Below are 26,539 nucleotides of genomic sequence, written 5' to 3'. Positions count from 1 at the left end.
TCTGTCTCTCGCTATATTGGTAGCATTAAGCCAACCGATGCGCCCCAAGAGTCAGGGTATACTGTTGTCTTTGACCCCTCGCTCAAGCTTGGAAGGCACTCGACAATGATCGGAAAGAACACTGAAGACTTTGAGGGAGACATCTGAAGTGGGCTTCAATCGGCTGGAGCATCTTACGCAACGGCCCCAGGAAACAATACTGCTGGCCACGAGCGCAGACAGTGTCCTCAGCTTGTCTGCCATGTCCTCGTGGACCGCCTCAAACTCTTTCACCTCCCCCCCTTGCGACACTACGCACCGGAGCCGAGACAGCACCTACTGCACCTTATTTAGTAGCAAGCTAGCAGCTTCACATCCTAACCTGGGCTACGACGGCTACGTCCGCGCCCTGTAGCTGTACGGCAACGAAGCCACCATTCTGGGCTGCGAGAACTCGGGACACTTCGACCGGAACTTCTGGGCTGTAATATGGTCTCATTTGCTTATAACATTAGCGAATGGCCTGATGAAATGTGAGAACATGGTGTCGACCCAAGCCTGGGAGTTGCTGACTCTATGAAGCTAATATATATCTAGGATCTACAAGTATCCAGAAGCCTGTAGTCGGTTCTTTCTAAGACGGCCACGTATATATACGCTACATTCCCGAAGATGCAGTCCACATCATTGTCAAGTATCTCTACACTGGAGAGAGGAACAGCTCATCGGGTTGTATAGTGGGTTCGACGGCGTGGCTATATATAAAGGGTTCACAGCCTTGGTGCATCCATTAAACCCAAGGCAACGGCCACTCTTCCATCGCGTTACGCAGGATGTAAGGACTCGAAGATCTCATCGCGCCATGGTAGCAAAAGGCTATCAACAATGACCAGCGCCTACTTCGGTGCCAATGGCAGGAGGCACTCACCCGCCCTTCAGAGTCGTCCAAGGCCCAGACCTCGGCCTCATCCAGCCCAGAGAACATGGGCGGGCAGTTTTCGGTCAGTAGCCTCCAATGTACAGCCACGACTAGTGCTAAATAAGCAGGAATTCAGAAAATTCATACTCTCTGGAACGCGCACCGCCCTCCTGCAGGCTCCTAGTGTGCGGCCATGGATAGTGCACCCAGAAACTGTTGTCGCTGGGGGGACGTTGCATCTGCGACGATGGAGATCCTTAGCCTTTCCTGCTATTCGGGCAATATATAGGAACGATGTCTATCTATGGTGGCAACTAGATCAGCAGACATCGCTTGATCTGTCCGGTAAGATTAGACGGGTCTTGCTGGGGCAGCGCATGTCTGGCTGTCAGGAGCGCCGCGACCACAGTATGTATCATGGTTCTCAGTTTTCATTTGCTATATAGCTATTTTGATCATGGTGCTTGATCTTTTATTGGGATTTCGCCGGATGACTTTAACGGTCGGCATGGAATGCACCTTGTGCCACGAGAGGAGACGCTTCGGGGGTTGGCGATGACCTCAATTGCTTGCCATATTTGGGAACTCTATGGATCGGATCGCTCAGGAAAAGAGGCGAACACCCCGGACGATGGACCTGAGAGACAAACAAGTTTCCTGGGGTAGCAATGTTTGTTGTCTGTAATTCACTGTCACTTAGCAAGGTGAGCGACAGTGAACCACAGCGGCAACAAGCTGGCTACAAAAGCATGTCGTTCCGCGACTCACGACCTTGGCCTTTTTTTGCTCCTCAACCTTGATCCGCAGGCGCTGAAGGTACACACAGTTTTTTGCACACGCTTTTGGAAAGGTTCATTGGTTTACCGACTCTCCTCGCTATCCTCTACGATCTAGTTTGACAATGTCCAACATTGTCGCGACTGTCGACCAAGGCACGCTGTCGTTAGTATTCCAGACCGACCGGTCCCGACGAGTGACTGACCAGTGATCAAGACCTTACCTTGGCACCGTATCGGCGCTTGTTTTTAACGGCAATCATGTTTGGGCCCACGGTCGCCTCATTCGAAAGCACCCGAACTTTGCCGCGAGGTTTAAACACAACCAGCTTCACATGAAGCCTGTCCCCCAAGGAGCCGCTCACATTCTGGTTCATTATCTGTACACCGAACGTTACGAGGGTCTCAAGGCGATCGGCAATCGAGAGCTCGATAAGACCAAGTTCCAGTTCCGAATGGCGGTCCATGTGTATGACCTCGCAAGAGAGTACAACCTCTATCAACTCGAAGATCTGGCGGCTGACGAGCTAGTGACCCTCACTCCCATGCTACAGGTTGGCACCATGATCACCATCCTGGACCAGGAGGAGTCCACTCACACTAAGATCTCTGGTTGGCTCCGCGATTATATTTCGCATGAGGTCATGACGGCTGGCAAGGCTGCCACCCCCAGTGTTGTCCGAGGTATGAGTGATGACATGAAGCACAACCGGCCCATCACGGGTATCGTCTGCGAGGCGATGGCCAGGATGGGGATGGAGAACCAGCGCCTTCGCCGCGCTCTTAAGGAGAAGTAGGCCGACGAGCTTTTTGTTGTTTTCGATTGTGGGGAGAGGAGGGCAAGTGTCTTTGGTCGTTGGTAGGAGGCTCGAGTTTGGGATCCAGGTTGTAACGTTCCCGGGCAAGATGTTAGTCACAAGACGCGCTCTTGTACTGTAGAATGAGCTAGCTTAAATCAAATGATCGTTGATTAACACTGAACAAGATTGATATCATGCATGGGTGCTTTGTTCTTGTGGTTGTTTGCTTTGGATCGTTTGAGTGCCTCTGTCAGCTGTATGGCACTGTCCCGTCAGTGTTGTCCATTGGTGTGTTGCCCGTCGAGACGGTCTGTCGCCGGCATGGTGAATTCCGTGTTTTTCTTCTTCTTGATGACGAAGTGTCCTCCATATCATTCACCTTGTCTTTCTTGGTACTGGCCTCAATCCCGCATCACCATCGGACAAAGAAGCCACAACAGCCCGCGCCCAACGATTTCCGCCAGTGCACATCTTTGGTACATTTCAAGATGAAGACTGAAACTGCTGAAAACGATGGGCCAGGAGATGTCCCCCAGACTCCCGCCAAGGGTGCCACCCCGTTCAAGTCGTGCGTAACCCTGCATCCACGCACTCCTCATCTAAGCCACGTTTTATCTCACTAACCATCTATTCAGGCCGTACATGGGTGCTACTTATAAGCTCGAGTTTGCCAACAAGCTGGTCATCAAGGTCCCACGGGGTGTCATTGATAGACATTCAGCCTTTGCCGTACACTTCGCCGACCGTCGCATCGACCTCACCGAGATGAACGAGAGCCAAGCCCACATCCTCATCCATTACCTCTACACTGGAAGCTACCAACCCCTAGAGTTTGAAGCGGAAACTCTAGAGGAGAAACAAGTCAAGGCCTTTGCCGTCAGCCTCTGGGTCTATGCTGCCGCTGTTGAATACGACCTCGAGCACCTCGCTGTCCTCGCCTCCCTCGAGCTCACCAAGCTAGGCGAGGGCATGACTTTTATAGATATCCTCGGAATCATCAGACAAGAGGAGTTTGAACTGGGGGGGCACGAGACCTGGCTTGCCGGGTACCTGGTCAAGCGTGCCCAAAGGTTGGAGCCAGTCAGTCACGATTATGCACAGTCTCTCCGGGAGAGTATTGGCGAGAAGCGAACTCTTATCGACATTCTAGTTGAGACGATTGTTAACTTGAAGCTTGAGGTCCAGCTGCTGAAGAACTTGCTTCAGAATGCGCGTACCCGAGGTTGAGTTGGTCGCTAGGCGAGAGGGACATGGCTTTCGCGTTGACTGAGTGAACTTTTGCTCTTTCGGGATTCTTGGGCTACATTGGTGTTCACAGCTGTACTAGACCCTACACTGCAAAGTTTTGTCTTGTCTATAGTGGTTAATACGGGTCTCGGACTCGATGACACTGGCTTGTCGATGGCTTCGTCTACGTGAAGCCCATTTGATAGACTCCTAATATTATCATGCAACGCCTACGGCGTGAAATCTATCCTCGGAAGCATCTTCTACGAACCTGGTATACTATATAATACCCCTGGCCCATGGTTACAAGGGACTATTGCTGTTCTTCAGTTAAGAAAGGCAGGAGATCTAGATATTCTGGCTCGCATGTTCTCCCTTCGGAGCCCCCATTTAAGTTTCCTCTGGCTCGGTGCCATTATCGCTGGCTTGCATAAGGGCTTCTTAAAGAACCTTGGGGGACTCCTTGGCCTCAACAGAAATGATCTTCTTGAGGCGGCCTGGACTGGGACTGTCTTATCCTTCGTGCAGGACCCCGTCCCTCAGCAGCAGGAAAGTGTCACCTCAATCTCACGCCAGAACGAGTTCACATTGGCATTCCTTGCCCAGGGAATATCCAGGTATAGATTCCCACCGATTTATCCGTATCCGTCCCCGGTGTCAACGGCAATCAATGACCTAGATCTTGATGTGCGACTTCATATAGCATGCCTAGGCGGGCACGGGCAAAATTTTTCCAAGATCACCTGGAGTTGTACCGGAGGGGGGAAGCAAGTCCAGGAGGCAGCGACCTTGGCCATAATAGTTCGCCCTCCACCAGCATCGTCTTCCCTGACGGCTGCTATTCCAGTTGACTACACCCGGCTGGACCCAGATAGGGACATTTCAGAGCTCGCCACGTGGAATGTATTCATGTGGATGCGAGAGACGGATGGCTTCCCCATCCAAGAGCGAGAGATTTATCAGCACGAATGGTTTGGTGGGGACGATTCAGATGACGATGAGAGAAACCGTTTAGAAGGCGATGTAGGATCCTCAATGGGTTGCAACTTGGCCACCACGGTGGGTGGTTGGGTCTCAGGTGTTATGGTTGTTCGCTGCAACTCTCTTTAGGAGCTGGCCTGCACTCGGAAGATAGATCTTGATACCTTCAGCTGCACAATTGACACATTAAAAGTGATCCAACACTCAGCTCTTACGAATGACACTCATGGATTGAGGCCCTTAATGTCAGACCCAAAGTAGGTACCTCATCAAGTATGTGCCTCGAGGACCCAAGAGGCACATGCCCCATTCCAGTACCGATTGCCATCGGGATACCTGCAGGGGAGGAAGCACTGAAACAGGGCCAATACTCTGTATGACAATGTCCATGTTGTCCCCTGTCACTCTCCGTTCAAGCTGGATCATGTCCGCCCTGTCCTTGATTTGGCACGCGCCAAGCAGCTCTTGATTTTCGTAAACACTGTATTTCCCAGGACGTAAGCCGGAAACATGAAGCTTAACACTGAAATTGGCATGTTAGACGCGAATAATTAGGAGGAGAGAAAGCTGATTTAACACTCACTTCTTGCCCTCCACTGAATAGGATCGCATGGTCACAGCCATGGCTGCAAGATCTTCGTCCCAGCTTCCGCGCAGAAAGTCAACGCCGCTGGAGAGGTCGATGTTGTCGATGAATGGGTAAGTGGAGAAGTGCTTCTCGGTCCATGGATTCTCGTACATCTTACGCTGACCCTGGAAGACATTCAGCCTCGCGTAGGGAATAGCGCTGTTCCCAGCGAAGGCGTCCATGGGAGGCAGACTGCCATTCCCCTGAGCAGTGGCCGGGTAAAAGAGTCCTCCCTGTTCCCAGGTTGGGGGGTAAGCTTCGTCGACAAAGCGTAGGTACTGATCCAAGGTGGCCTCGTCGCCGAGTTCAGAGATCATCTGCGCTGCGTATCCTAGGATTGGCTTGGTCATGGGTTGCTGAGCACTGGGTGATTGTGCCCTGGAGATTAAGGGCGTTGACGCTTCCGCAGCTGTAGACTTGTTTGGTGGCATCATCATCTCTATCACCCTGTCATATGCCGTGTCATAAGCGACCTTTGCCAGCTCTGGATTCCAAGCGTTCATAAAGGCAGCGGCCCTGTTATCGATTAGCCCATCTGAGCCCCTTGAAAAGTTGTCTCGGGCGCCACCACATACCAGGCTGTGAACCCAGGGTCCTTTGCAAGTGTCTTTCTGTCTTGCTTTGGAGAAAACCAATCAATTATGAGGCCGTCGTCTTGGAACATGCCCTTGGACTTCCAAGCCTCCTCGTATGTTTCAAGAACGACAGGGGCTATATGGGTATTGTCCCGAACATCGTTGTACCGCATCCCGATCATCTTGATATCACAGCGTTAGTACCAATTGATAGAAGAATGGGTCAAGGTGCTCTTACAGGAAACTGGTTGCAGACGACAAAGATGCTGTTTGACTCACAGCAGACGCCGAGCCAGTTTTCTCCCTCCATCCCCTTCAATATCGCTTGCTGCAGGGACGTTCGGTTATAGATGAATTTTTCTGGCCCCATACCCCAGAATATTGGCATCCAGTCGAACTCCAGAGCACCATCTTCATTGTACCTGTCATCGTCAAACAGCATCGTGTACAATGACACCATGTGGAGGAGGTGACCGGAATACTGCAAGACGTTAGTAAGACGCTAATAGCTTTCAATAGAGGGTTTCAAAACTTGCCATAATGTTCTCTTTCGCTACTGGATCCGCCCAGGGTTTTCGCAGCTCGGTGATATCTGGATCTACAAGAGTACCGCTGTGGCTAGCGAGATACCAATAGCCCCAAACATCTCGCAGCAGCATTTTGGAGATGAGCTGCTCAAACAAGCTCTTGAACAGGGACCTTAGAAGCGGCAACCGAAAGTAGTGAGCTGCTCCTGCAGCGTATGTCATAGTCGCTAGCTGGTATCGGTACCCATCGAGCCATTCCTGACCGGCAACTTGAGAGCCCATGTGGCGCCACTCGCCGTCTTTTTGGCTTGCTAGGTTATAGAAGTGTCGGAGGTGACCTGCTTCTTCGCGGGAAATTTTTGGAAACTTGTCGATGAAGTCTCCATTAAGCGACCGAGGTAATGAGTCGTCATTTTCAAGAGGAACAACACGCCTCGCTCCGACGGCAACCCTGGATAGAATTCAGTTGTTTGATGTAGTCAATACACGAATTAGTGCATCTGAATGGAGCAAAGGTATCACGAACGATGTATCTATCGAAGTCACGAGGACAGCACTGACACGGAGAATGGCTCCAAAACGCATGATAGTGTGATGCTAATAGATTCGACAGGGGCACTGAGGCTGTTGTCGAAGAAAGGTTCCACGAGTCGAAGAATGAACGATACAACAAAAATTGAGTAGAATTTAACAAGAAAAGGAAGTGAACACGGTCCATCGGACCGCCTCAAGGCATCGGAGTTCGTCGATTGTCCGGAAGCCGTCCTTAAAGTCGGCCTCGAGAGAGGTGACACGGTCCGGGCACGGCAAGCCCTCCCTCTCTTACGAAAGAGAGAGATTTTATTGGCTCAAGATACATGCTTGTCCTTGATGGTGTATGACTACGTAGACAGTCGCGATCATGAACTGGGGTCGTCGGCAAAGAGTTTCGGGATACGGAGACAGGACTTGGCTCAATTCCGCAACCATCCCGCCAGCCAATCGGCCATGTCGGAAGAATCAGTTGTCAATCTGCTTTATCCTCCACACTCTGCCGACTTGATCTGCCGGCTGGATTTGCGAAGTTAATGAGGCGACCATTATGTAGTCTTTTAGGACCCAAGGAAATAGAAACGGACTACAGGGGTTAAAGGATGTAGCTTGTACTTTCACCAATCTTATAAAACTATGTCTAAAATAACGTCTTTTTCGAATATTTTTATTGTATTTTGTGATTTGTTCCTTAAATCTAGTTAGGTATATAAATGGGTCGTATCGCCTATGGCATAACCGGGGGATTATGTATAGCAGGGTCATCATTTTCCTCAAAGCCAATAAATGAAATGGCCGGGTCCTCGCGGAGCGTGTACCATATATACAAGGTAACGCTGATGATGGCAATCGCACCTTTAGGTAAAGATGGGGACATAGATTTGATCCCGACCCTATCGATATTATGAGGACGGTTTTCGAAGAGCCAATGTCTCACCTGGTCCAAAGTTGCAGCGTGAGTATCTCGAAGATGGACGTGAAGGATGACGATGACTGGGCTTTGAAAGATTGCCAAGACCGCCCCCGGAGTCCAGGTCTCATGAGACATGTTGGGAGCCAGCATGATGGGTGCCCGATTCTCCCCTGAGTTCTGGAGGAAGTAGGGCATGGCATTGAGCTGGGGAATTCGGCCCTGAATGGCCAAATGTTGAGTGGCCAAGTGTGGAGTGGCCAGGCGATTGTAGAGTTGCGCCGTGGATAGGATGTGTCGGTTGTCAATGGCATGCTGAAGTTGCTGGACGAGGGCATCGGTAAATCCAGACGGGCTATATTCAGTTGTCCCGTCAAAGGCTGATGCTGCAATCAGTTCCTTGCGGTGTCCAATGCCTATCCCAGGAGCAACACAGCAGTCCAAAAGAATGAGGACGTCAGCAGGAGATGGGTCGATGATCTGGGCTCGCACTTCTTGGAAGCCCCCTTGGTCTCCGTTGCCAATGTAATAGAAAATGGCCAAGTCACCTTCTTTGAGTCCACTGAGCAATCGACCGAGGTTGGATGAAATCGTGGCATCTGGGTTTGGATCCTGCATTTGGATAACCAAAAGCTCGACATCGTAGCCATAGGACTGCTGAAAGAGGTCCCGAACACGCCTGGCCTGGGTGCCAAGGCCTGAGAACTCATCCTTCTCCCAACAGACAGCCAGGACTCTCGTTTTGTTGTAGGGCCTGGTCGTACCCTCGTAGTAGTTGCGGCATGCGTCGGCCATGGTGGCCTGGAATTCGGTAACGCCGGTCGATGCACGCCAGGCGTTGTAAGGATGCGTAGGTGTGAATGCCATGGTAGAAGAGTGATAGGAGACTTGCATGAGACTTGGAAGAAGTTAGGATGGGAAAAGGAAGAATTTAAGGCTCTAGAAATATGTGCATGCGTGTGTTGGGGCGCAGTGTTGTTGTGTGATGCACCTCCAAAGCTTATTGCATGTTGGTTTTGCGGCTGAGTGCGAGTAACTTAACATATGGATTTACGGCGTTGGCAGGTATGTTTATCTTGCTGAGTTGCTTTACCTAATATCTGGTTGACCGGTCAGATGAAGCCCCGAATGTTGAAGGGAGCAATCCCGTTGGCCGATCCAGTCTTCCGCCTCAACATGGATGCTATTTATGGCGTTACCTACTAATGCTCTGTATCACGTACTATCGACTCCATTGACTTTGTCAACACCAAGTCGATAATTTTATAGGCTACCAGCTGTTGGTTTAACTTTCTCTCTGAATCTTGACCTGGCATCGTTGCGGATTCATCAACGAGAGCGTCCTTGGCGCACTGAAACGCGATATCTTTGCACATAATTGGAAGAAACTTACTGAGACATGGATCAGGTCCGGCGAGTTTCGAGTAGAAGTTTTGATGAGCTGTTACATATGCAAAGGTTAATTGATGCAAGCTATTGTCTTGAGAGGCCGACGTCGCCGGCTTTTGGTGTTGATGAGTGTTTCGCGCCCTGGGCTACCTTGATCTATTCGCTATGCATTATGCGTGAAACACGGTAAAATAACTCAGAAATCTGTTAGAGAGAGAATGAATACGATAACCATTGAAATACATGTTGGACTCCTCTGCGCTAATAGTTAAACATATGAGAACTAGCCAAGCGTTTTCTATAAATTGGTTGACCCATGCCATGACGCCTTGGTCGATCGCCAAGACACCAGCTCGGGACCTGCATGTGTTGCACGAGGCTGCCAAGTGCCAAGAAAGCTAGACACCTGGTCTGCCGTTGAGCCGCCTTGGCATTTTTGACGTCTGTCGAGTTGCAATCATTTAAAGGGCATGAAAGCAGTATATTCAGGGAGAGTCACTTGTCCAAGGAGGTCATCATTGTAGAGCCGACATGGAGGTATTCCTGCCACGCATCAAACAATCAAGCAGCCCCATATTTGCTTGCGTAATGGCGTGAGCGAGGCGACTGCTGCACTCTAACCGAGCTCCATGTTGGGTCCAGGATATCGGTGAGGCAACACCTCTATTGGATTCATTCCCATTTAAGGTCCTAAATCGGAGACAGGGGGATGCACGACGGGCTCATCCTTGGTCGGGAGCCCGCCCGACGATGACGATAGCCAGTCTCGGCCGATCCACAGCTGCTATCACACGAAATGGGGGGTCTGGTGGATAGGTTGCATGCCGCCATTGTGGATAGTGTCGATGGTGTCAGAGCAGTTCGCAGTAGAATTTGCTTGTTTGAACCATGGAGTCGGACACCGTCCGGCAAGGGCGACCCTACCAACAATGTTCTAGACTATGACACGATTGCAGTGGCTGAAAGTGGTCTGTCGATGCATTGTGTTGGTGTTGTGTTGTTGATAAACACCAAAGACGAGATATCTAAACCATCGAGACTCATCTCTCATAAACTCAATTCCCCCAAGATCTCGCTTGAAAAAGAAAAATCACGTTCATCTCGGATACACGTATCCGCCTAAAAAATCTAGCCCTTTTTCTCGCTCTCTTATCTCGTGGCGGAGAAATTGACAGGGTCGAAAATAAGGTGTTATCCTCACCCGGAATCACGCAAGATGGCCTAGCGATCCCACAATAGCCAGGTCCGAACATCCGGGGCCCCGTGCATATAGTCGCCGTCCCTTGTCCATTGGTTATCCCACTCTGTATCGATCCATAGCGCGCTACAATAAGGGGTCCAGAAAGTGGGAGAGAAAAATTCAAGAGCGTTGCAACGAGCTGACGCGATTGCTGGGACCGATGAGTGAATGCTACAACATCTGATGCTAGCAGACGGTAAATCCGAGTTTTTCCCTGTATATATATCTGCAACGTAGCACTGTCTGCCTAACTGTATTACCGTTCTGAGCAGTCCGCTTAGCTGTGACCTGTTGGAAATACATCCTTCAACAATGGCTGAACCCAAGCACGCAGTCGACGCCAATGTCCGCGAGCCAGACACCGACTCGAGCCGATCTTCGCACGAGGATGTCGTTGTAAAGCCCCTCAAGACCTGGAAGGGTTACATCTGGGACACTTGGGAGCTACCACCTGAGCAGCGGTGGCTTCTGTTCAAGGTTGACGCCTTTGTGTTGACCTTTGCCTCGATCGGTTACTTTTTGAAGAACATCGATCAGACCAATGTCAACAATGCCTTTCTTAGTGGAATGAAGGAGGACTTGAACATGTTTGGCAACGAACTTGTTACGAGTATGTATCGAAAGAATTGCCGCTTACAACTATCGATTGACACCCTTAGGCACCTCTATCTGGACCGTCGGCTATGTTATCGGACAACTCCCCTCCAATCTGCTTCTCACCCGCGTTTCCCCTCGCTGGGTCATTCCCTCATTGGAACTTGGCTGGGGTGTTGCAACCATCGCCACTTCAGCAGTCAAATCCTACAAGGCGCTGTACGCCCTTCGATTCCTCGTCGGACTCTTCGAGTAGGTTAATTGCTCCTATGTTGCTGTGCAGCGGTGCTGACACTGCATCAAGATCTGGTTTCTACCCTGGTATCCACTACATGCTTGGCTCTTGGTATACCCCTCGCGAGATTGGCAAGCGCGCCATGGTCTTCTGGCTCGCTGGCTCAATTGGCAACATGTTCAGCGGTTTCCTGCAGGCAGCTGCTTACACTAATCTCAATGGAGTACACGGACGTGAAGGATGTGAGTTTCTGTCTTCCTCATGTCGGTATTGTTCTAACCAAGACACAGGGCGCTGGCTGTTCATCATCGACGGCATTATTACTCTCCCTCTCGCCGTGATGGGATACATCTTCTTCCCCAACCTGCCCCAGGACGGAAAGAAAACTTGGTGGGTCACCGAACGAGAGCGTGTCATCTCTGTTGAGAGAATGAACGCCGTTGGCCGAGCTGGCAAGCAGCCCTGGACAAAGGCCAAGGTCAAGTCTATTCTTTTTAGCTGGCACACTTGGCTTCTGCGTATGTAACCCCCGAAAGGTTAACGAAATGCAGCTAACAAAGACATTATTTAGCCCTCATTTACGTCGTTTGGAACAACGGTTATCCCCAGCCTGCCATGGGATACTGGCTCAAGAGCTTCAATGCTGATCCTCCTCCCGTACCTGGAAGACACTTTACCGTTCCTCAGATCAACAACCGTAAGGCACCAAGTCAATTATCTAGAAAGTTTCAGTGCTGACTCTCTTAGTACCCCTACCCACGACTGGAATCTTCATCGTCATGGCTTTGCTATGGGGCTGGCTCTCTGACGGTCCCATGAAGGGTCGCCGATATCCATTCATCTACCTTGGCGCTGTCATCACTGCAAGTGCTATCAGACCTGATTTGTGATGGAATAGACACTGACCGGATATAGATTTCTTTCCATATTGGACTCCTCAAGATGCCCCTATACGGAAACGTCACAAACCGAATGATTGTGTACTGGTTCGCCAACATTGGAGTGAGTTCAGCCTGCTCATAGATTGAAGCTGTACATATCTAACCTGTCTATAGAGCGGTGCCGGTCCTCTCATTCTTAGTTGGATCAACGAGATTTGCACTGCCGATACCGAGAAGCGAGCTTTGCTTGTTGGCGCGGCCAATGATCTCGCCTACGTCGTGCAGGCAGTGGTATGTTCCTTCGAGACGCTAGCATAAAAGTTATCTCTGACTAACGTGTTTTCAGGCGCCCAACTTTGTCTGGAAGACGACAGACTTCCCAGCAGCCAGGAAGGGCTACACTTGGTCTATTGTTCTAAATGTCTTGTTGAGTAAGTAACCGACCACGGACATGGCCGATACCCAACTAACCACTAAAACAGTTGTCATCACTGGAACGGTTCAACTTCTCTTATGGAGGGATCAGAAGAAGGCAAAGAAAGAGGCTCTCAACGCCCCGCCTGAAGTGGTTGAACAAAAGGGAGAGGAGAGTGACAGCAGCAGGGTTCCTGCCAAGACTGCCGTTGATATAGTTTAGTTACCCCTTGCTGGTTTATTTACATGAGCCGGAGATTGTAAATAGAAGTGATAGATGATAATCGAGTGAGCGGCTGGACCGTGGGCGCTCACCCCTCATCACTGAATAAACATAGGCTACCCCTATCTTGAAAACATGATCCCAAGCTGCGCAAAGTAATTGAGGCGTTCAGTGCAATCTATTGAGATATCTCAGGGCTGAGAAAAGCCTCTATTTCATCCATTCACTCCGTATGTTGAATCATCATCCAGAACTTTCAGTGTATATATCAGTGGTATTTCCACCCTAAAATGGATTTTGAAGTCGGTGTTTTGGAAGCCAACTGCAGTTCTCGTCGGGCGTTCTCGCTGGTACAGACAAAGCCAAGATGATGTATCGCCAGGTATAACGCCTTTTGTTCGTTCCTCGAGGTGGGAAACGTTTGCCAGGCAGAGTCTTTTCCAAGTCATTGTAGAGGGATGTGTGTATGGGACCGCGGGGCTGGAATCATCGCTGCACACCTGGTTTTGTTTGCGGCGGTGAATCACCTTTGAAAACTCGACAATTACAAGAGCGATTACACCGAGTACAAAATAATTCACTTCTTCGCCTCTTCTCCTCCTTCATCATCCGGCACACAAGCCAATTCATCTTCGCAACAAGGTTTGGCTTCTTTTTAGGTGCTTGTCCGACGAGCATACTGACCTCAATTCAGCAAGAAAAGCGAGTCCGAATAGCCCAGAGCGACGACTGGCCCAAACGAGTCACCATGGAAGCTGGAGATAATGGAGAGAATTCTTCGTGAGTTGGAACCCCCCACCACGCATGAACCGACAAGAATGAACTGACCAGTGATGACAGGCATGGTGTCCAGAGCATGGTGACGGTGTTATTTTCTGGATCCAAAAAGATCCTCCTCCCAGAAAACGCCATCAACAAGCACCCAAAGCTGGCGAGCCGGTTTGTGACCGTGCAGAATGGCAAACAGCTCGACCTCACCACCTGGTGGACACCTGTCGTGCATGTGTTTGTCATGTTCTTGTTTACCGGTACATACCAGGACCTGCAAGACCTCAAGGAGATCGAGCTGTATCAGGACTACGAGGATGAAGCTATGCTCAGCCGCGTACTCGAGACATACTTGCTCGCCAACGAGTACGGTCTTGAGAGACTCGTTAAGCTGGCCGTCCATGAGTTTGGCAAAACGTCAGTGGACATGTCGCTTTCGAGCATCCTCAGAGTTGTTTGCAAAACCAGCATTACATTCGACAGTCAGCACCCCGAGCTGATGAACACCCTGATCCCGAGAGCTTCACGAACTGATTTGGAGGAAGACCTGGATGAAGGCCTTGAGGCCTTCCATTCGGCGCTCAAGAACGATGGAACTACTTATGGTGCCATTTTTTTCGCAGATCCTTGAGCAGAGGGCTAGAATCAGGGAGCTCATGCTTGAGAACCAGAGACTCACTGGTCGACTTAATTGAGAAGCTAAGCTGGAGGAGCCTGGCTCCAATCAAGTCAACATGTTTCACATTGGGGACTAGAGGAACGTGAGTTTTTATAGGCATGGTAAGAATCAATGGACTGAAGGATGGAGACGGAAGAAGGGTGGACCATGGCGCCTCGAGATCAAAGGCCAGAGAGGGAGGTGTTGCTGAGATAACACATCTCTTTTAGCTTCGCAATGAATCACGAACCAAGTCTACAGGGCTACTTCATCTCAACTCCGGGTCATCACCATCATCTTGAACCCTCCACTCTTCCCCCGCCCACCCTCTCCTCTTTTGCACCTCATCGCCGAGAAAGATTTGACTCTTCTTGTGCAAGGTCTTTTCTGAAGGCTACCCAGACTTCACCAATCATCTGATCTCGGACCCGGCGCGAAACTTCAAAGAAACCCTTAAAACAACGACAACGCACCGCGAAAGTGAGACCGGATCATTTCAGCGCGACATTCTGACGACATGGCCTACCAACCTGGTGTCAAATCATCCAATGAGTCGTGAGTACATAGCGTGAGCCTTCACCACCCACGAACATGTCGCTAATTCATCATCAAGGCAATACTTTGGGCCTACGTGCCTGTTCAAGTTCAGGGGAGGCGCTATCACGTGCGTGCCTCGAGAAGTGATCGACAAGTATCCAAACTTTGCCGGCTCGGTCTACACGCAACAGCCAATGGGTCAACCCATCAAGTTCGACGTGACGGGAAGAGTGGGACACACGATCGTGCACTTGCTCTTCACCGGGACCTATCAAACTTTGCCACCCCCTGTGGATGAGAAAGCCAAGGAGCCCAGTGGTGCATTCATTGAAGCTCTCGAAGTTTACCAACAAGCCGTAATTTACGGCCTCGAAGACCTCGCTGAGCTGGCTACCGAGGAGATTGCTCGACAAGGCGAGGGCGAAAGCTTTGCTAGCATCGTCAAGGGGGTGTGTGGCGTGGATGACATGTTTGAAGGCGCCAACCAATGGCTGGGTGGTTATCTGGCCAGCCGTGCGACCATGACTAACGAGAAGGTAACTGAAGAGAACATCCAAAAGCTTGAATTCATTCATGGTGTCTCCCCGCTTGTCGACATTCTCCTTGAAGCCAACATGAAGCTCAAGTTTCAGCTTCAGGAAGTTAAGGAAGAGCTGAGTGAGGCTTCAAGCATGCAGTAAAAAAGCTCTTCGAAGCAGCTTGGGTTGAGGGGCCTCTAAGGTTTGAGCTTGAACGATGCCACCAACAACCCTACCTATTGGGCGTGGTTAGCACGGGAGGATGGAGGACGGAGATGAAAGATGCGTGGACATTACGCGACTACTAAGCGTGATAGGACGCGGAACTCAAACGGTGATTTGATTCAACGAGGATATGCAGATATGAGAGATGAATGAATTTTTTGAGATTTTTAAGCCATGCCAAGTTTACCCTAGTGATGGCCTCATGCCCTGGAAGTGGCAATTCTGCCTTGTTGCGGCGGAAGTCAATCAGCAATACCTAGCCACGTGCAATCCTCCTTCCAATGGGGAAAGGCGAGGTAAGGCATCAGTACACACCATCGTTGAAGTCAACGACAATTGCCTTCTCAATCAGCCCGTCCAGGCTCTTGATGAAAGCTTGGTGTGCAGGATCCGTCTTGACGTAGTAATCTCGATCCTCCACAGAACTGAACTCGGCCACAAATCCATGGGTGATACCATTCTATTACGGTCAATGTTTTTCGTGAGCTCAGATGTATGGGGAGGGCAGCTCACCTGTAGTCCCTCTGGGGAGTTGTCCTGGCCGCCCTTCAGTGAGGTGATGTAGACCGTGTTGGTAGTTGGATGAATGCAGTTGTCCCTGAGCTCTAGGAAGCGAGCGCAAGCCTGAGATAAAGTGAGATTCTGTGAATTCCTGAATGTGATTTACAAGTGCGCACCGCTCTGATGTCATCGGGCTTGGCATCGGCTTTGAACTGGAAGAGCACTGTATGCGTGACACTCATGCTTGCTGAACTGGATGAACGAGACACCGAAAAGGCCAATGACAGGGAATGGAGTTGCCTAAACAAAAGAACAGCTTCAATTGGCTGATGATGACAAGATTGAGTGCAGAGCTGAGCGAATATGGTTGATGTCGGAGCGAGACAATCTTCCCCGCTCGGCATCACGTGGGACCATGTGGGCTCTAAGACACATTGTACTGCAGCTGGAGCGCTACTCATGAAAGAACTCTGAAAGCGATAGGTGTGATTGATGAGCTGAAAGTGATATTGCTCATCTTGAGGTAAAGGGGTGCCTGAAAACGAGACCACTCCGACAGGGAGAGGGAGGGGAAGAGGGTGCCGGTCCCTATACTCGGCGGCGATGGGGGCCATAGCTGCGGCCGCGGCTGCAGCGGCAGGATCCCTGGCGTCGTACGATTTATTGATTATGGTTCTTAATATTATATTAAGAGATTATAGTCTTTAAAGAAGGTAGAAAGGGATAATTCTCTTATTTCTCATATAGAGGTTAGAGTAATTAAATACCCTATGAGAGATTTAACTTTTTATAATAATGTAACTAGGTATAACTCTTTGATTATAGGTAGTGGAAGGTTAAAAAAAAGGCTACTATATTAGCATTAAGAAATAATACTATGATGTATTAAAAATTTTCTTTATTATAGTTAGAGCCTGACCCTCGATGGGTTAACTGAGCCAGAAGATCATAGCATCTTTCAACCCGCCCTTGCAGCTAAATGACCAGACAACAGTAGCATGATTTGGATTCGCGTAGACATCAAGGTTCCGCGGGCTAGCAACGGGCACCATAAAGTTGACGCGGCCACGTGTCTTCTCGAGCCAGCCTGCGAGCTTCGAGTTCCCAATGGCGCAGGTCCCGAGCACGAACCCGCCGGGCATCTCGACCTGTGCTCTGTTGCATTCCCCGCTCTTGCAATCGACAGCCCACCTATTCAGCTACAGTATAGATGTCCGTGGGGGGCACCTTTCGGGCACGAAATGAAAAGGGAAGTTGCCAAATCATAGAGGACATAGAGGAGATTACCCTCCTCGACAAGGAACACCGTAACTGCTTCCACCATTCAGTCCTGGCAGCTGACAGTCTCGCATGACGCAACCATCCCAAGTAGCTATCTCCCGCAAAGCTTCAAGGCGGGGTAAAGCCTGATCCGTAATCTTCCCAACACTGCTGGATGCAGTGTTTCCAGCAGTTGTTGTCTCATCGGATCTTGGGTATAGGCTTCAGTTGTGTTACGGCTGTGTTGTTTCCGTTGGGTTGCGCAGAAGTCCACCCCCCACCGCTTCTTCGAGCCCTTGACCAAGCAATGTTTCCAGTCGAAGGGAGCTCGATTGAGGCCTTACCGTCTACTCCAGGAAGCACTGACGCTTCATGTCGGCTGTGTTGGTGACACAGTGGCTTTCCAAACCTTGCTTCCCCCCCTATTCATGTTTCTCTGGGCTGGTGACCGGCGGGAAGACGTGGAATTCAGCCTTCGGCTTGCTTGATTTTGGCTCACCCTCTTCATTCTGAAGCCCCTGCAAGATGTGACCGGATATGTGCCCTGGCCCCAACACTCCTCCAGCAGATCCGAAGAATACTTGGAGTCTCTTGCCCCAGCCTTGGTGCAAGCAAGCCGGGTGGATTTACTCGCTTACTTTTCAATACGGCAACACGAGATCCCCCTGCAACGGCAAACGGTGTTTGTGTGAGAAATAAGCCCCAGTGTCGGATAATTAAAGGCAGAGACTGAGAGGCAGAAGCAGGCTGGGTGGTTGAGCTCCTCCACCCACCGGCAAATGCTCTATCCAGGTGATATGCTGTGCCACCAGCATTCTCATGCTCCAGCACCATGAAACGGGTCGGCCGGGTGCGCGTGATACGAGCCTGCCGTCTCAATTGATTACCTATCAAACATGGGCTCTACAAGGGCCATGTTATCTGTGCTGGTCCATTTGGCATGGCGGCTGACGGGTTCCACCATCTCGCCACGTCTGCCAATCGTACTTTCGTATTTTCGCCGTCAGCCGTCATTCTTAAGGGCCCAGGAGATGTTTTCAGAACTGGCGAATTGAACTGGTGGTCATGGTGGTGGCGGTGTCAGGAGAAAGTGGCTGACAAGGGACCTCATCAAGCATTGAAGGACTGGTTCTTTGGAGGCCAGGATGCCACCGAAATAAAGTGGCTGAGCACTAAATGGATGAGCTGTACTTGTCTTGGTGTTGGATAGATGTATCCAATACTGATGGTGAAAATGGACGAATTTTCCCTCGTTTTGACACTGAGCTAAAGGTCCCAACGTTGTGTCTCTCCACATTTGAAAGCTAGTCGCTATCCATCGCCTTCAACTGATTTACGAGGAAGAGTAGAGCATGGGCTGGAATTTTGGGTCAACAACCACCGACTGCAGCTGTGACTCCGCCAGTTAGCTGTGATGGGAGACAACTCAGTTTCGCCGTGGAGTCCGGGGGCGCGGCCCAAGAAGCTGTCGACTCAGCACTATCCAAATATGCCGAGTTAGGGGTCGACAGGATTCAGGTCTGGGAGTCACTTGAGAGGCTAGCAAAGTCCAACTTGACGGCCTGGCAGGAGCCAGGGAGGTTCACTTCGGTGTCGCCGTCATGGGATACTGGCGAAAAATAGATCTCTGGTTTGCTTGCTACCAGAACCAAAGCTGTTCTGCAACCCGGGTTCATCCCGTCTGGTGGCAACCCTCTCTCAGATTGACAGCTACCCCACCGTCACTGACTGGGATGTCTTCCTCCAAAGCGGGCTCGTCAGAGGGCTGGGCTGTCATCCCAACTTGAACTTGGAGGGAACCGATGAGATTGCGTACAAGCAAGGCCCACCCTCTTCCCACAAGATGCTCTTCTTCTGGAACAATCCCTGCCACTCCCCTGCCACCAACGAAACATCCTCTGACAGTAACACGGCACCTGTTTAGAGTGTGGGGTCAGTTCCTGATTCAGCGCCCACAAACGCCGGGCTAGAACTTTAGAACAATCTAGTGAAGAAGCATCTCGCACCCCTGAAAGCTGCTCCCTCTTATTGTCCAATCCGAGGGATTGCCAACAGCCCGGAGGCCCATGCTTGCGGCCTCCACCACCCCATCCCCAGTCTCTCCGGCGGTCTTCCAGGGATTTAATCCATATCGTATGGGGCACGTCGTAAAAAAACTTGAGACACCAAGACGCCCGCGTCAGCTAAGATGGGAGAAATATTTCTCATCTAAACATAAGCAAAATAAGAGATAAATAAGGGAAATAATGATATGATTACTTTCTAATACTATTTAATTACTTATGATCTTTTCTTAAAAGCCTTAGCCCTTAGACTTAGTATATTTTGCTTATATTTAGATGATAAATATTTCTCCCATCTTCGGGGTCTTAGTGTCTCATGTTTTTTGACGACCGTGTGTGTGTGGGGCAACCGTGGCAGACGCGCTAGACGCAGCCCCCCCTGTCTATCATTCGCGCTTGCTGCTGGGGTCTCGGGTCAGTCAAGACGAACAAAGGACTTTCTGGTCGGCCAGGCCGGGACGTTATTCCTACAACTCTTCCTTCATGCTCTATAAGAATTGCTTGCCATCATGAACAAGAGGGTCACCAGACTTCAGTCCAGGCGCTCTCGCCCGAGACTACCACAAGAACCGCTGCTCAGTCCACAAGACACGCAAGAGAAATCGACAAGGCGGCAGCTCGACGACATCGGCCAGTCGCCTGCGAAGAAGTCTCGATCGACTGACGCCCAACAAGCCAAAGCTGGAGGTGAAGAGTCTGATGAGGTCCGTACGACAGCATGCGCTTCTAGGGAGAGTCAAGTGCTAATGACATTGCTTGAATAGGCACCGACCCTCCAGCATCCGAGACCGAAGCCCCCAGCCGTACCATTTCCCCAGAAGTTCATCGATCCCATCCAGCCCGTCGAGTCGAAGCACAGGTTTATTCTTGAGTGGCTCCAATCCGTTGGTTGCAACCGAGATAGACGCTGCCGGTCAGAAAGCCATCTGCAACCTACACACGACGACCGCCCCCCCGTCCCACCGAGCCGTGCAAGATCGGCTCCAATAATGAAGAACACGGGGACCCCAATGACTGGGCGTTTTCGATGCCCTCTTCAACCGGGATTCCCTCAAGGACCTTGGGTGACGGATCCAACATTACTGGGGCCGATGTACCGGCGAAAAACGTGGAACACCCCGATTACGAGGAGGTACACCTAGCTGGAAACGGCATCCACTTCAGCCAGTCTACTCCAGGCCGCATTGACGACTTGGTAAAGACAATGGGTCAGGCCCGTAATTCTCCCGGCCCATCAGAAGACCAGGTTCTGGGAGACGAAGATCTCCAGAACCTCAAGACAGCTGGATTGGAGGCACTGGTAGAAGAGTATTTCCTCTATCATTTTTTCCCCACGTTTCAATCGCCCAACCCTCTTTATCGCATCCCCAGAACAGGGATGCACAGGCACCGCGTTCCCAAGAGAAAGGGTTACAAGCACCATGCTTGCGTCCCTAAGCCGGACGTGCTCTTTGGATACCGGAAGGGCAGCGCCTTTCCCCAGCAGGAGGACCCGGTGAAAATAATGTCCGGAGAGATGTCGGCAAATTCTGGGGGACTTCTATACCCTTTCTTGGTCGTCGAACTCAAGGGCGATCAAGGCAGTTGGATGGGGGCGACGAACCAATGCATGGGGGGGTCCGCAACTTGCGTCAACATGGCGGAAAACCTCAACCGTCGATTGAAGCAGTGCACAAGCGCCGCCACTGTTGACCCAATCGACAGCGCTGTATTCAGCATTGCCATCCGCTGTGCAGAGGCGCAATTATTTGTCTCTTGGAGCCAGGATGATCAGAACTACTTCATGGCGCAAATCGATCGTTTCACCCTCTATTGTCCTAAAGAATATATTAGGTTCTACAAGTATGTACATAATATTTTCGATTGGGGCCAGGGCGAGCGGCTAGAAAGGATTCGTGAGTCCCTTGATCTCCTTCAGGAAGAGGAAAGGAGGATTCAAGACAAAGAGCGGCGAGAGAAGGCTTTGACTGCAGCAAAGTTGACGTCTGAGTCGATGCCCGAGGTAAGACGAAGCGCTCGGCTGCAGAAAAAAGCTCGCACGCTAGATCTGATACTCCTGCTGGGAAACGTCGTCGATGTTGAGCTAGAGAGTGCGTGTTAAGCTATGTTTATTAGATTGGACCTTGTACATAGCTTTAGATGTCGTTATATTAATGCAATCGGTTACTGGGAAAACCTTGTGTAATTAAACAAGTTTTAAAAAAGCCCATTAAAGCGCGAGCGTTTCCTGCGCCCAAGCTTCGCTCCAATAGTTCGGTCAAAAAGGTCAGAGTTACTAGGTAGCCTGACATTCTTCCATCTCGTCCTCTTCTAACCTTTGGGTATAGATCTTCTGAACCTCATCACAGATCTTCTAAACCTCACCATAGATCTTCTGGCGATACTTTACGGCCCGCAGATTTATTTGAGATGGATTATTACACCAGAATCCTAGATAGTGCCACAAAAGTGGCCCGCTCATTTGATACATCAGTAACACAGCCTGGCATGGTAAGGGTCGTTGTGGAAAAAGCACAAAGTGGTTGGCAAAAACTTCCGTTCTTTCAATATTTTCCAGATATTGCTCCATGATAATGGTGAGATTGGCCAGAGATGTGCGTGCCTGATTATTAAGGCTTATGCCAATCATGGCTGGGATCCTGAAACGCCGTCCAACGCGACCGACTCCTCCTCTCCACCGAAGCTCACTCCGGGTACAACCATGAGGTACTGCGTCCTATGCGGAATCCCCATCACCCGATTACCCAATGAACCATGGCTTCAGGAATTCAGAGCCGGTGAGTGATGGTCACCCTCCAAGGAGCCAGCTATCTAACCCCTCTCAGTGTGGGTCGAGGCCACGCACTGGGACGACGTCAAGCTGTCCGGGGTCGGCATTTGTAATGAACTTGACCAGGTTGGCGTTGACTCAGTTCCGAGACACGCCGACAAGCGCTACGACGACCCTCTCGGCCCAGGACCCATGATTGACGTCGAGCTGCGGATATTCCAACTTGAGCACCTGATTCCTCCAGAGTACCGCGTCAGAGAGCCACAGGCGTTTTGGGGATGGGCATTTCACTCATCCTGCTGGGACCTACTCAATCAAACATTTACGCCGGATTTGAATCTCCTTTTCGGGGCCTTTCTTTCAGTCCCCATTGGCTTGGACGGTATCATCAATTGGGGTCATACCTATGGGGGAGCCGCGACATTTCGTCATAGAGGCTCGGTATCGACCCTCATAAGTTGCTTTCCCGACTTTTTTTACATCCCTCCAGACTTCCGATCGGATCCTTTATACCTCCCTGGTCTTACAGATGCCATCAAGAATGACCTTCACCTCCAGGATGACCCTTCTCAGTGCCGCCTTGCAATTGCCAATCACTCTTTAGAGAAGGACATATTCTCCCGCCTAGCCCCTGAGCTCCTTGAACAGATCCTCACCCTCCTCCCCACTCCCGATGTGCATTCCCTACGCCTTGCGTCCCTGGTCTTTGCCACGCTGAACTTGTCAGCAACGTTTTGGGCATCACGGTTCCGGCAGGGTAACCAATTTGAACACATAACCGAGGTTTCTCACAACCCTCCAAAATCTTGGAAGCTGCTATATCTTACCGTTCGAGCTTTGAGTCGCGATAATCCAAACATGGCCAGTCGAAGACGCGTCTGGAAGCTTATCAAGTGCCTGCAAACAACGGTTTCCCAGATGGTGAATACCCCTTGCAATGGGTCCCCGTTGGACAGTTGGTTCGAGTCTTTCATGCCAGCTGAGTCTTCAAAAGAAGAAGGCTTTTGGCAAACGGCAAAGCGCGGAATCATTGACCCAGAGGCGAGGTTTCACCGTGGATGTCGAGTCTTGCGAGTCCGGACTCTTCATACCTCGCAGCCGCTTCGAGTCCAGTGCGTGTCTGTATCTCTCGTTCGCACAGGGATGGGTGTCTTTGTGTCTGGTCTCATATTCATCTACCAAGATGGAAAGCAAGATGCTCTAGGATACATACACCAAGATCAAACCGTCCCCATCCGATTTTCCACCCCCCAGCGTATACAAGGATGGCAACTGGCTCTCGATACGTCAGGTATCAGGTCGATCGCCGTCGTTACTGAGGATGGGGCAATTTCTCCCTGGGCAGGGGAACCCGAAAACTTTCCCAAGTGGCACTTGGCCGAGGACGAAGGCATTACTGCGGTCCGCGCAGAATTCGACGTGGGTTTCCCCTTTGTCAATCCCACGTCAATGCTGGCTAACCTTGACCCACTCCATTAGGCCTTCAAAATGGTTTCACTCAGCCGGAATAAGCCTCGGGACCTCCCGAGTAAGCATGAATGGCGAAACAGCCGTCTCTGGTACAATGTACCACCAGATCACCTGTTGTTCGACGGAAACGACGACTATCACTCACAAGATTCTTCCGGCCCGATCATCTGGACTGTCTTATTTGGTGGACCCGAAGGCCGTTTCATCTCAAGTCTAGTCGAGATTGCCATTTGGACCTTCAATGGTGCATACATCGGGAAAATGGAATTTCTCTACGCCGATCCCTCGATGAACCAACATCTAGGCGACATGGAGCCCGCTGGGAGCATCCCCCTAAGAGAACAGAGAGACAGTTACCAAAGAACCTCGATGGCGATTGACAGCACTGGGGGCGAGGAGCTAGTAGGTATCGAGGTCAAGGAGATGTCGGGCTATGTAATAGGGTTGAAGGTACACCTCCTACGACTTTTCATTGACACTCACTAACACCACCGCAACATCCTACAGCTCCGAACAAATTTCGGCCGAGAGGTCACATCCCCTCAGCATCTCATGTCAAACAGGATCAGATGGAGGGCAATTAAACCAACCGGCTCAAAAGTTGTCGGCCTATTTTCTACCCATGTAAGTTCGCCCTATCCTTTTGACTTGATTTACACAATAGTGAAGGATTAACATTGATTTTTAGAGCCACATATTTCAAAGTCTTGGCCTAATATCGACATCCCTAGGCGTGGAGGGTGACTGAGTTTATAGTGCGCGAATTAGGGATCTTCGTCTAGTATTCTAAGGCGAATACACGAGTTTCGTGTCACTAGACCATGTGTGTCTACTAGAGTATATAAATAGCCTATATTGTCTAAAATAAATCCAAGTATGCGAATAAATAACCCCCCTATAGCCATCACCTAGCTGGCATGTATGAAATGAAACCTGCCAGACACTCTATGCAATATCTCTTCTCAGGAACACAGTCCACATATCCGGCGCTTCTCGATGCGCATCCCAGTAATGGTTATGTTGCTTATGAATCAGCCGATAGCCTCTTCGTTCATACCACTCGTGGTTGGTTGTCTACCGCCTGTCAGTTTGCAGTCCCAAAGCGATGTTACAAGCCATACCTTGGGTAGCTGGCCAGTCTCCTCCAAGGCCATTTTGTTAGCACTATCCTTGTGCAGAGTGTCTAGTGCCAAAGTCTTGGCACACAACGGCTCGTTGACAGCCATGGCCTCGGCGATATCCATGGCAGCACGACCAATGCCTTTGCTCTGCAGGGCTTTTGAAACGTAAAAGGTCTTGATCCAGTAAACGCCAGTTTCCGGAAAGTCTAGGCCAAGATGGGCAGCCTCTACATTTTCGTCATCTAGTGAGATGTGACCGACTGGATATATCGGCTCTTGACTAGGCGTGCGCGGCTTGGCTCGGATAGTAGTTGCGGTGTCGACTAGTGGTGTTTTCTCCTAGAGACTGATCAGTCATCTGTCGGCATGAACTTGGCGTATGAAGTGCCTACCGCTGGGAACTTGTCAAAGTGTAACTGGAGCGACTCCTGTGTCTCGGGGTGCTCAGGCGATAATGTCTGTTCAAAGTTCAGCCCGCTGTCCAAGTTGAAATCAAAGAGGTAAAAGACTCACAATCCAGTAAATGCACTTGTGTCCCGACCTTTGCTTGTCACGCCACTTCTTCTCAACAAGTTCCTGGTTCCATCCGCACTGCACCCGCTGCTCAACGAGTCTCGCAACGTGCTCTGGGGATTCTGGGTCCCAGGGGACCAATAGGAGCTGATCTTGACGAGTTGCCAGAGACATGCTGAAGGATAGGTCAACCTTTGCACCTGGGAAAATATGGCTGATTAGCGTAGTTACGATAATTTTTTCGCAACCGGACTCAGTTCAGTAGATGTAGTCGGCGAGTCTTGGTCACTTTGTTAGCGTGAGTCATTGGAGGCGCGGAGGATATTTTTATCCGCCAAGGGCGCGCCTTTTGACATTTGGTCCAAAATAGCGCAAGCGGAGGTGAATAAGGCTTCTCGGCCGCGTCGCGCAGCATTTTTGGTGCCACAAGGTACGGGAATCACTGTTTTAGCTTAGACACTAGGAGATTTTCCAAGCCTTGGGTTTAATAGTTTAAACCTGTCAATGGACATATCAAAGGGAACACCGCAGCCGGCTCGGATCCGAAGAAGCGACTCCGCAGGTTTTCACGGCCAGACAGGGTTATTTCTTAGCTCATCGCTTGAGTCAGGACCGGTCTCGGAGCGACATGGGTTCTTTGGCGACCTTGACATTGGGCATCTTGAATCAGGATATGGTTTCGACTCAGGTCGGATGAATGAAGTCTCAAACTGGATCGAGAATCAAGATGCGAATAGCTTCGACATAATACCAGCACCATCTGCAGGCATCTAGGTCACGCGCAAACAATGACTGGCCAGGTCTTATGCGGGGAAATGAGACAGCTTGGGGACGGGGCGATCCTGTGTGCTTCCCCGGACAAGCAAGACGCGCGGAATCATTTGATACTGCATGTAATGTAACTGCTGACGAGCAAGGAGTGATGCCACACGAAACGAGCATCCAAGCAATGAGCAAGGTCAAGCCATTTTGGCTTCCAATTCAAGAAGAGGTATAGGGTGACAGACCACACCTCTTCCTGCTCAAGTCTCACGATGGCTTGCTCGAGAGTCAGGGACATGGCAAAAACCACCAGTAGTTGCTCAGCGACGTTCCGACGTGGGGTGATGATGGCCAGCGACTCTGGCTGAGGGTGTATTGAAGGATACACCACCAGGTTCCCCGCAGCTCCAGACCAAGCAGCCTAGACATGGGGGATGATGGGTGCGGGGCCCCGGCATTTTGGGGTTGGGGGAGACGGCATGCCGATCTCTGTGAAGTTTGGTATTTATGTGAGCTTCTCTCGGTTGGAGAGGCCAGTAGAGCA

The 26,539-nt window shown here is 50.5% G+C and overlaps 9 protein-coding genes and 1 pseudogene across 10 annotated transcripts, besides 1 other annotated feature; 6 read left to right on the top strand and 4 right to left on the bottom strand.

Moving 5' to 3' along the window:
* Window positions 1–1,799: 1,799 nt before the first annotated feature.
* On the top strand, window positions 1,800–2,471 carry NCS57_00434000 (uncharacterized protein; the record flags this gene model as incomplete). Its single annotated transcript, XM_053054302.1, has 2 exons — window positions 1,800–1,840; window positions 1,892–2,471. The coding sequence occupies 2 exons, from the start codon at window positions 1,800–1,802 to the stop codon at window positions 2,469–2,471; spliced, it is 621 nt and encodes a 206-aa protein (XP_052916462.1).
* A 491-nt stretch (window positions 2,472–2,962) lies between these two features.
* Window positions 2,963–3,701, top strand: NCS57_00433900 (uncharacterized protein; the record flags this gene model as incomplete). Its single annotated transcript, XM_053054301.1, has 2 exons — window positions 2,963–3,042; window positions 3,110–3,701. The coding sequence occupies 2 exons, from the start codon at window positions 2,963–2,965 to the stop codon at window positions 3,699–3,701; spliced, it is 672 nt and encodes a 223-aa protein (XP_052916461.1).
* A 1,560-nt stretch (window positions 3,702–5,261) lies between these two features.
* NCS57_00433800 (Ldi domain-containing protein) lies at window positions 5,262–6,997 on the bottom strand (the record flags this gene model as incomplete). The annotated part of the gene is made up of 5 exons (XM_053054300.1): window positions 5,262–5,826; window positions 5,886–6,067; window positions 6,124–6,366; window positions 6,422–6,863; window positions 6,939–6,997. 5 exons carry the CDS (start codon window positions 6,995–6,997, stop codon window positions 5,262–5,264), a joined length of 1,491 nt encoding a protein of 496 aa, XP_052916460.1.
* A 673-nt stretch (window positions 6,998–7,670) lies between these two features.
* NCS57_00433700 (uncharacterized protein) lies at window positions 7,671–8,720 on the bottom strand (the record flags this gene model as incomplete). Its single annotated transcript, XM_053054299.1, has 1 exon — window positions 7,671–8,720. The coding sequence occupies one exon, from the start codon at window positions 8,718–8,720 to the stop codon at window positions 7,671–7,673; it is 1,050 nt and encodes a 349-aa protein (XP_052916459.1).
* Window positions 8,721–10,794: 2,074 nt separating this feature from the next.
* Window positions 10,795–14,228, top strand: NCS57_00433600 (MFS domain-containing protein; the record flags this gene model as incomplete). Its single annotated transcript, XM_053054298.1, has 12 exons — window positions 10,795–11,092; window positions 11,142–11,328; window positions 11,381–11,553; window positions 11,602–11,829; window positions 11,883–12,008; window positions 12,059–12,174; window positions 12,227–12,313; window positions 12,367–12,483; window positions 12,539–12,623; window positions 12,675–12,814; window positions 13,524–13,609; window positions 13,670–14,228. The coding sequence occupies 12 exons, from the start codon at window positions 10,795–10,797 to the stop codon at window positions 14,226–14,228; spliced, it is 2,202 nt and encodes a 733-aa protein (XP_052916458.1).
* Window positions 14,229–14,772: 544 nt separating this feature from the next.
* On the top strand, window positions 14,773–15,472 carry NCS57_00433500 (uncharacterized protein; the record flags this gene model as incomplete). Its single annotated transcript, XM_053054297.1, has 2 exons — window positions 14,773–14,810; window positions 14,869–15,472. 2 exons carry the CDS (start codon window positions 14,773–14,775, stop codon window positions 15,470–15,472), a joined length of 642 nt encoding a protein of 213 aa, XP_052916457.1.
* A 367-nt stretch (window positions 15,473–15,839) lies between these two features.
* Window positions 15,840–16,368, bottom strand: NCS57_00433400 (annotated as a pseudogene). Its single transcript has 3 exons — window positions 16,213–16,368; window positions 16,049–16,159; window positions 15,840–15,995 (listed from the first exon to the last, which is right to left on the bottom strand).
* Window positions 15,840–16,368: a sequence feature.
* Window positions 16,369–19,868: 3,500 nt separating this feature from the next.
* NCS57_00433300 (uncharacterized protein) lies at window positions 19,869–21,460 on the top strand (the record flags this gene model as incomplete). The annotated part of the gene is made up of 3 exons (XM_053054296.1): window positions 19,869–20,063; window positions 20,124–20,218; window positions 20,278–21,460. 3 exons carry the CDS (start codon window positions 19,869–19,871, stop codon window positions 21,458–21,460), a joined length of 1,473 nt encoding a protein of 490 aa, XP_052916456.1.
* A 600-nt stretch (window positions 21,461–22,060) lies between these two features.
* NCS57_00433200 (uncharacterized protein) lies at window positions 22,061–24,347 on the top strand (the record flags this gene model as incomplete). The annotated part of the gene is made up of 5 exons (XM_053054295.1): window positions 22,061–22,136; window positions 22,185–23,548; window positions 23,609–24,049; window positions 24,107–24,223; window positions 24,288–24,347. The coding sequence occupies 5 exons, from the start codon at window positions 22,061–22,063 to the stop codon at window positions 24,345–24,347; spliced, it is 2,058 nt and encodes a 685-aa protein (XP_052916455.1).
* A 197-nt stretch (window positions 24,348–24,544) lies between these two features.
* On the bottom strand, window positions 24,545–25,407 carry NCS57_00433100 (N-acetyltransferase domain-containing protein; the record flags this gene model as incomplete). Its single annotated transcript, XM_053054294.1, has 4 exons — window positions 24,545–24,673; window positions 24,721–25,059; window positions 25,113–25,178; window positions 25,234–25,407. 4 exons carry the CDS (start codon window positions 25,405–25,407, stop codon window positions 24,545–24,547), a joined length of 708 nt encoding a protein of 235 aa, XP_052916454.1.
* Window positions 25,408–26,539: the final 1,132 nt, after the last annotated feature.

Source organism: Fusarium keratoplasticum, chromosome 3 (genome assembly GCF_025433545.1).
Source record: "Fusarium keratoplasticum isolate Fu6.1 chromosome 3, whole genome shotgun sequence".
NCBI lineage: Eukaryota > Fungi > Ascomycota > Sordariomycetes > Hypocreales > Nectriaceae > Fusarium > Fusarium keratoplasticum.
This window is presented reverse-complemented; position numbering and strand designations above follow the sequence as displayed.